Source organism: Octodon degus, unplaced genomic scaffold (assembly GCF_000260255.1).
Source record: "Octodon degus isolate 3935 unplaced genomic scaffold, OctDeg1.0 scaffold00108, whole genome shotgun sequence".
Taxonomy (NCBI): Eukaryota; Metazoa; Chordata; class Mammalia; order Rodentia; family Octodontidae; genus Octodon; species Octodon degus.
The window spans coordinates 4,547,479-4,555,977 of record NW_004524684.1 but is presented as its reverse complement, the minus strand read 5'-3'; the positions used below and the strand labels follow the sequence as shown (position 1 = coordinate 4,555,977).

The 8,499-nt window shown below is 41.7% G+C and overlaps 1 protein-coding gene across 1 annotated transcript in view; it reads right to left on the bottom strand.

Moving 5' to 3' along the window:
• Positions 1 to 458: 458 nt before the first annotated feature.
• Cd36 (CD36 molecule) overlaps positions 459 to 8,499 on the bottom strand; it is a 33,851-nt gene continuing 25,810 nt past the window's right edge. The window contains exons 8-13 of the mRNA XM_012516495.2: positions 7,080 to 7,267; positions 5,985 to 6,103; positions 5,114 to 5,187; positions 4,411 to 4,465; positions 3,470 to 3,634; positions 459 to 1,741 (exon numbers count right to left, since the gene is read on the bottom strand). Of these exons, the coding sequence (XP_012371949.1) occupies positions 3,470 to 3,634; positions 4,411 to 4,465; positions 5,114 to 5,187; positions 5,985 to 6,103; positions 7,080 to 7,267 (601 nt within the window). The 3' untranslated portion in view covers positions 459 to 1,741. The remainder of the gene's footprint in view (positions 1,742 to 3,469; positions 3,635 to 4,410; positions 4,466 to 5,113; positions 5,188 to 5,984; positions 6,104 to 7,079; positions 7,268 to 8,499) is intronic.

Here is an 8,499-nt window from a genome sequence, read left to right as displayed (position 1 = left end):
GATCTGCAGATGCCGTGGGAGGGGGAGGTGGGCTGCCTCACTCCAGCCTTGTCTTTCATTAGGATGAGTTGGCAGCATGTAGAGCCTGTGTCCATCGTGGGGAGCAGGAGTGGGCACATCGCAGAGCCCAGCTGTGTTAGCAGTTTCAACTCTACAGAGTTCCTTTTTCCACTTGGTAAGATATTTTAAAATGTCATTTGTGATTTATACATCAAGTTATCTGCACAGATCTTAGCACGAAAATTATAGATGTGAACTCCTGAGGGAGTTGTTAGATGCTCGTCTTCCATGTCAGTACCTCCGGCTGATGTCTTCCCCTTTCCAGTTAAAAAGCACAAGTAAGTATCTTCCCAGCATTTTCAGAGATTGCAAAGATCTCTTAAAAGTGGTGGTCTCTTAGTTATAGGGCTTCAATAGGAATTTTCAACATTTATTCTCACAACTTGTATAAGGAGGTCAGCTTGTCTTTTAAAGATCTAAACAGGCCAGCTACTGTTATTTTTTCTGTATTCATAGTCCCTTTCTCTGTCACAGCTTTTTAAGACTGCTGCTCCCTGCAAAAATTTGAACCCACACTGCCAAAGAGAGTAGAAAAACCCTATTAATGTAACCTTAGTAAAAAAATAGCTTGTGTCGCACACCGCTCTGTGAAAGATGAAACTCAACTTCTTTGTTTGTTTTCTGCACTTCCCTTAGTTGGCTTACAAATAGCCTACAGGTAAGTACTCATAAAGGAATTCAGACAGAAGTACAGTTTAAGATAGTACACGAAAAAGCAGAAAACTAGGCTTAATGTTTTATAATACAACAGAAATTAGACAAAACCTTAAAAGTTTAGGAGGCAACCTTTTAATGGTTGAAAATAGTCCTTCCACAGTCACTATTAAAGCAAGAAATATTACAGCAAGTGCATTTAGATAAATGTTCTGCTCTTCATGATACCCCATACAATAATCCTTTCATCAACATTTACATCTCTTAATACTAGAACTGCATTTGGAGGTTGCCGGGCATCAGTTGAGGCTGAGTAGAAAGACCAAACTCTACGCAGACTTTCAGAAGAGCTACAAACCATGGAAAATAGGAAAGTCTTTACAATACGAAGAGCAGAAGCTGGCTAAAGACGATGTCCATTTGCAGCAGGGACAAAAAGTATAAGGTCACTGCCATGATGTGCAAAGTGGTTACAGTTTCTACTATCACTGTCCAAAGGGTTCAATCGAGAAGCAAACTGAAGCAATGTAGGACGAATGGCTCAGGCCTACTGTGATCTTCCGTCACTAAACGTCTCTCAATATCTGGTGCTCATGTAAGGCAATGTAGTGACACTCATGGGGTCTGCCAGTTGCAGCTGAACAGGGACAGTCCAAGCGTGGACCCAGCCACCCTCTGATGAAGGAAGCAGCAGTCTGTCCTGAATGTCCACTTCTCTGCTGAGAGACCCACCACAGCACAAGCCCACAAATCAGAACCAAATTAAATTGGCTCATGCTAGAAACTGATAGCAGCTCCACTATATGAAGAGTGTTGGGTTTTGTCCAAAGCATAGACTTTAATGACATCTTAATTCTTTTAAAATGTGCTGGGGCTTAGTGCAAAATATATAGACAGAGTGCCACCATTTATTTAACTAAAAGAAAGGATGTGTTTTGTAAAAATAAAGCATATTAAATCTCCACATTGTAGATCAATACTACCAAAGGTCTTGATGTAGCTGGTACAATGTAGACTCGTTGACTACCTGTAAGAATAGAAGGGCTGTTATCATTTAGAAGACAGCAGTGAGTAATAACTTAGAAACTGAATATTTTATATCCAAGACACAAGTTCCGCACTGTGCAGCCCAACTTCTTCAGGGCAAGCTCTGTGACGCACCTCACCATAGCATGTTCCCTTTCCAGACACGGAACACAGCAGGCTGCTTCTTGACTCTTCAGAGCAGCACATAACCAGACAGGGAAGGGGAGCAGAGGAAATCTGGAGTGCGGAGGCACCCCACGCCTAAGACCACCTTCCACACAGAGGGGTGCGCCTCTTGTTTTCAGAAGGACCGAGGACCACTGGTAAGTCTGTCTGAGACACAGTGGATAGCAAGCCCTCTGTGGTCTTGCATATCATACTGTGCTCCCTCCTGTGCATCTAGCCCCTCATTTTAGTCAGTTCCCAGAGCTGTAGCTTCTGGATTATTCAAAACTGAGATTTTATGAAACATATATCTCCTATAATCCTAAGTCTAGTAAGTCAGATAACTGGTAAAGAAGAATTTCATACAGGCAATAATTTATCTTATAACAATAAATATGGCAGCAAAACTAATACGTTCATTGACAAAGACCGTCTAGCAATGCCCAGCTCCTGTAAAATTGAGCCATGTGTGGGGGAGAACAATTAGACACTCAGGACTCCCTGAGCAGTCCCGACACTTTGCGCGAAGGCTGAACCCAGGGCTGGAGGGGCTGCTGGGGACCCTGGGTCTGCACAAGACACAGCCAGCAGGTCCTCGCGCAGCTTCTTGTTCTATGTCACTGATATCTTCATTCACTTTCCTGCTTCACTCAGATGTACATTTTATATGCTGAGCTGTACAAGGCTCAAGTCAACATCTTCTGACATTGCCAGTCTTGTGGATAACCTACTACTATTATAGACTGCTATACTCTATTGGATTACTTTGTTGAATTCATGCACCTACAATATATGAATGGCAATGGAATACCCATCTCTGACAAAAGTAAATAAAAAGAGGGATAAAAATTAAGGACAATTTTGTGGTGAAAAAGTATATCTCTGTATATACAAAATAGCATAGATATACAGCTACTTTCTCTTAGTTCAATGGGAAGAAAGTTTTGAACTAACAGTGTTTAGACAAGATATCATGTCTGCATCTTGTACATGAATAACTACTACAAAGACAACAATATACAATGTATTAATTATTGTAACCGTCCTACTAATCTGTTTTGAAACTGTCTCATTCCTACTTCTTTCTCAATAAAATTAGTTTAAGAAAACAGGTGTACATTTTACACTTATTTCCATCTTTTGCTGGGTATTAAAACTTCTTTTTTCCCTCAATCTACTTAAATCTCCACAACATTTAATGTTATATCAGTTTTCTTAATCGGTAATGTGAGTTATCTTCTTGTGGTTTTCTTATAATTAGACCTAAATGAGTAAGAACTGAGCAGGACGAAAATTGCCTGCGTGCTAACTTCACCCTGCTCATAATTACAGTTTTCCTCGCGCCTCCCAGAATTACAGATGCAGTGGAGTAATGTTTGATATTTACAGGCCTTATTGGGACATTCAATCTTCATTTGTTTCTACATTTATATTAAGAACCTCGACATACTAGAGAGCAGGTTAAGAAACGATTGCTGGCTGGGCACGTCTAGGGACACTACGCGTGACCCCTGCCAGGGCAGGGACACGCCGGCGGCTCCGCGGCGCGCCCCGGCGAGCTTACTCATTTCACTCTCTGCGTCCTGCATGCGCAGTAGGAAACCATGAAGGCCACAAACATCAGCACGCCGACGCTGAGCAAGGCGATCTCCACCAGGCCCAGCAGCTTGATCTTTCCAGTCACTTGCTGCCGGAACATTGCTGCCTTCTCATCGCCGATAGTGCCAGTCTGCAATCAAATGACAGTTACAGTTACGGGGGCAGCGGAGAGAAGCACAAGCGCGGGCCCTGGCTGCGGCCCCTCGCCTCCGCGCAGGTGCGAGCCCCTGCGTCCTCGGACTCACTCCCTGCCGCCCTTCGAAGCAAACGTGGCAAACCGAGACTGTGGCCAGCGCAGCTGGGTAGCGCTCCTCGGAGCACTGCGGCTCGTTTTATTTTCAAATCTGTATCCCTGAAATATGTCACAATTTTCAAAATGCTGTCTCCCAGCAACAGGGAGGTCACAGAAGTGGACAGTTCCTCTTGCTATACCCGGATGGGGTGCACTTTTCTTTCCGTGATTCATTAATGCCGTGATTTGCACCCACAGTAGCTCATCAGGCCGCGCGGTAAGCTGCCCACGCCTGGGCTAGGTGTGCTTTTGCAAGCACCGCTGGTTTTTGCTAGTACTAGTCTATTCCGAGAGTCTCGCTAATTTTCTTGGTGTTACATGCATACATGTCTCTTTCCTAAAACAAGTAATATGACAAGAAATCTATGCAATAAATACTTTTTAATGTAATTTAAAATGATTTTTCTTTTCATTTTTTTTTCCAAAAAGAAAAAGAAAACCAAGAACTTAACCAATATTTCTGTTTAATTTTCTCAAATAGGTGTAATCAATATGTAGGTGGATCCATATGCACATAAAAATACATGCAAATTCAAATACTAAATACATATAATTTTGAAACACTGAAACTTTTATACAATAAGTTGACGTTTTTGATAAATGAAAATACTGACCTCATTTAGCCACAGAATGGGCACAATATAATTCCTCTTCAAGTTCTTTAATGCTCTGAAAAATGCATTGAGAATTATCATGAAAATGTGCACTGATATATTTATAAGTACTTATCAAACATTTAGTAATTAGTAGGGTAAGTTTTCAGAAAATAGTTGTTCTTGATTTTGGTCTCCAATAAATTATTTAAAATACAATATAGTTCTCAGACTTTTCACTCATAAATCTTTCTATTATAAATTTCTAATTAGATTGGCTTTTTCTAAACACATTTTTCTTGCCAACAATTTCTACTAAAGATAGAAAAATGTGAACTAATTATTACTGCAGTGCAAATAATTGGGTTCTAGAAAAATGGGACCACAATGAAGGTAAATTAAAAGCATTCCAGAGGCCGGGAGATGGCTCAGTAGAATAAGTGCTTGCCTGGCAAGCACAAGGGCCTGAGTTCAATCCCCAGTTCTGCAAAAAATAAAATGGAATAAATAAAAGCATTCCAAAATATGAAATGAATGTATCATATCAATAAACATTAGACAGAATTTTAGGCAAATTATCATAAGCTTGTAATAGTTACTGTACAATGACATGAACATCAAGAGAAGATGACATTTGGTATTCTTTTTACTTTCTTAGACTTACATTTTTCTAAGAAAACAATAAAAATACTGTAACAGGATAATAAAAATAAAAGAGACTCACTCAATTTTTCTTGCTGGCTTGACCAGTATGTTGACCTGAAGTCGTTTTGCAAATTGTAAAGTGAATCCAGTTATCTAAAAAGAGAACAAACTAAGCGAATTACCAGTGCTTTTTAATGAATACATTTATCGAGCAGCAGCAGCAGCAGCAGCAGAATGAAGTTACTCCAAGTTATTTCCAAACCCACATGTGCTCAAGAATTTGGTCAGAATTCAGGCATTTGTCTTATTAGATAAGACCACTTCTCATTCTTATTATTTAAATAAAAAAACATGCCTGTACATTCTAGAACTCAATTTATTTCATGGCACTGGAGACCAGATCCTCAAATATGAGCTGCATGCCCCCCCACACTTAACATTAGAAAAGCAGAGTAAATAAAGAATGAAGCAGCTGCCTTACAGCAATTGTGATAGCTTTTCTTGACACTCAAAACACTAGATTTTGCCCCAAATTTATATGAACCCATAAAATCCTTCAGTCCTTCACAGCCTACAAGGATCTCCTCATGGAAATACCTACCCTTGAGTGAAATGTAAGCAAAAAAGAATAATATGTACAAATCATTGCAAGCCAGTTAGACTCACTGTTATGATTACATTCCACATCAATGGTTCATTAGAACAGCTTGTAGAGTTGTGTGCGCTCCAGGTAACATCATTTGGTATTCACGCACCACAACGGGAAGAAAGCAATGTGATGTTCACTGATGAACAGTTGCAGTAATTGATTAAGAATAGATCAATAGTTATGGCAAAGTTAGTTTGAAATATAATAGGAAATTAAAATATGACCAATAAGTATGACAAGAATACTTTAAATTTGATTTTTAAAGTATAGAGCAAGATATATCAACAATATATTTGCTTACAGGTTCAACGTCCAAGTATGTCCTATGCTCTTCGTCATTTGGGTTTAAGCCTTCGATGGGCTCCAAAATGTCATGGCTGGCATGCAGAAAGTGAGGGAGGGAAATGTACACAGGCCTTCCTGAAAGCAAGGTTTCAGAGTCGATTAGAGAAGTCATTTTCGCCTTTCATATAGCACTCACAAATATTTCCTTAAAATTCGTATCTGATTAAAAATACAATTGATAGTGAATATTTTCAGCAGTTTCCTAATACACAAACAAACTATAAAATCCTGCCCTCCTACTAACCAGTCAGTTGATGTCTGTCACTCATTCTCTAGGTGTTGCTTGCTTGCTTTTTCTTTTCTTTTGTATTTTAGAATAGGGTCTACAGGGTGCTCGGGGCCTCACTACTAGATCGGACTCATAGTAATTTGCCTGTGTACAGCCTCCCAAGAGCTGGGATGACAAGCGCACACCACCACGCCCAGTCTCAATTGCTGTCTCAGCACGCCCCGGGGAAAGGCAGGCCCGGCAGGCCCGGGGATTGAACCCCTGTGCCTGCTTGCTGGCCCTTTAATCCACTGAGCGTTTGGCCAGCCCAAGGTGCTGCTTTCTAGTATGCAAAGCTTAGCTGCTATCGGCAGCTTTCCATGCACATATGCACACACACACACATTCTCTCCTATGTCTGCAAAACCTGTCTATGGACTGACAATTGTAAGCATTTCCATCTTTTTTCACGTACACCCATTAGAGTACAGAGAATATTATAAAATAAGACAGACTGCGCTGTGCACATCTGCCAATCCCCGCTGCAGAGACACTGGACATGTTTACTTTTCTTTGCCATTTTTTTTTTTTTTGCCAAAACGGAACTAGAACAAGCATGTGTGAATAATGCAGGACACTCCAGGCATCCCTCACTCCAACCTGAAGCAAGGGGGAGGCCTCAGAAGGTCTCTGAAGCCAACACAAAAATTCCCTGTGACGACCACACTGCTGTGATTGTTTTAATTTTAAGTTTTTGGGTAGAAAGAGATTCTGGGTACAGGTTCCATTTTAAGGGACATTTCAGGCCACGTCATAAGGCGCGGCAGGGCCATCTGTGCGCACCTTCCTTGCACTTGCCGATGTCCAGCACACCGTACGATGTACAGTTCTTGGAGACGATTTTCTCTGTGCAGAAACATTCGTTGTCTGGATTTTCCAACGGAGATGCAAAGGCCTTGGCCGGAAGAACAAATCTGTACACCGGGATTCCTTTCAGGTCAACTTCCGACTCAAAAGTAGCGTAAATTGACCTGAACAGACAGAAAAAAGTTTTGTTTTGCTTTGTTTTATTTTATTTTATAATTTGGCATGATAATTCAATTTTTAGAAAAAAAAGTTTCTATAAAATTTTAAGACTTGACAGAACTTAATATTCAAGAACGAAACATCCCTTCTTTTGTTAAAAAAAAAAAAAAAAACCCAGGGGAAAATTTTCTGTGTGATGTACTATGGAGTATTTATGCCCAAGACCCTTATTCCAGTTAATTTCCTTTGTAGATTAAATATTTATGTGACTTACTTCAGATTCTTTATTTGTACACAGCTTAAATGAAAGTATTTGTCTTTCAGAACTTCTCAGGGGAGGGCTGGCCAGATAGCTCTGCGGATTAAAGCACCTGCTTAGGCAGACACAGGTCTGGGGTTTGATCCTGGCGTGCCATGCCAGCCCCGCCCCTGGGCTGCGCTGAGATGGTGATTGAGATGGCCTGGTGGTGCACACCTGTAACCCTAGCACTTGGGAGGCTGAAAACAGGAGAAACACTACAAGTCTGATCTGTGTTGTGAGACCCAGTGTACTAAATACGGGGGGGGGGGGAGAACCCCTCAGGGGAGGGGAGGGAAGCCTTGTGTGTATGCGGCAGATGCTCGCTGCTCCACCTCCACTATATACCAAGAGTGCGCGTGACCAGGGCGCTGGGCCTGAGCTCAGAAATGTTTGCTTCAATCTCCAGATAAGAGTAGTATTACCTTATGGGCTTATCAGTTTGGGAAACAAGGAAAAGATTCAGAGAAATTAAACGTTTGCCCACAACCTCGCAGTCCTTAGGGATGGGACTGGGGTGCAGAGCTGGTGGTGTGAGCGCCAGGGCCGGTGGGCCCCTGCAGTCTAGAAAGATCTCCTCGGGGCTGCAGATGACGTGGCTTAGCACAGGGCTGCTCCGGGCACTGTGTTCTCTGGACAAGGCCAGTAAGGTGGGGCGGTCCCTGGAGCCGAGACTGTCAGTACACTCAGAGCTTATGGAATGAAATGAAAAGCTGCCCTTAGGAATGGCAAGGAAAATGGTTTGTGTCATACAAAGTTGAGACACGCAAAACAGGGTTCTGAAAGAGATAAACATTCTGAATTCCATATTTATTTATTTATTTTAAGAAACTGATGGGCTGGTGAGATGGCTCAGTGGTCTAAAGCACCTACTTAGAACAAGCTCAGCAAAGCACAGGGACCGCGGTTCAATCCCCCAGCACCACACGCCAGCCAGCC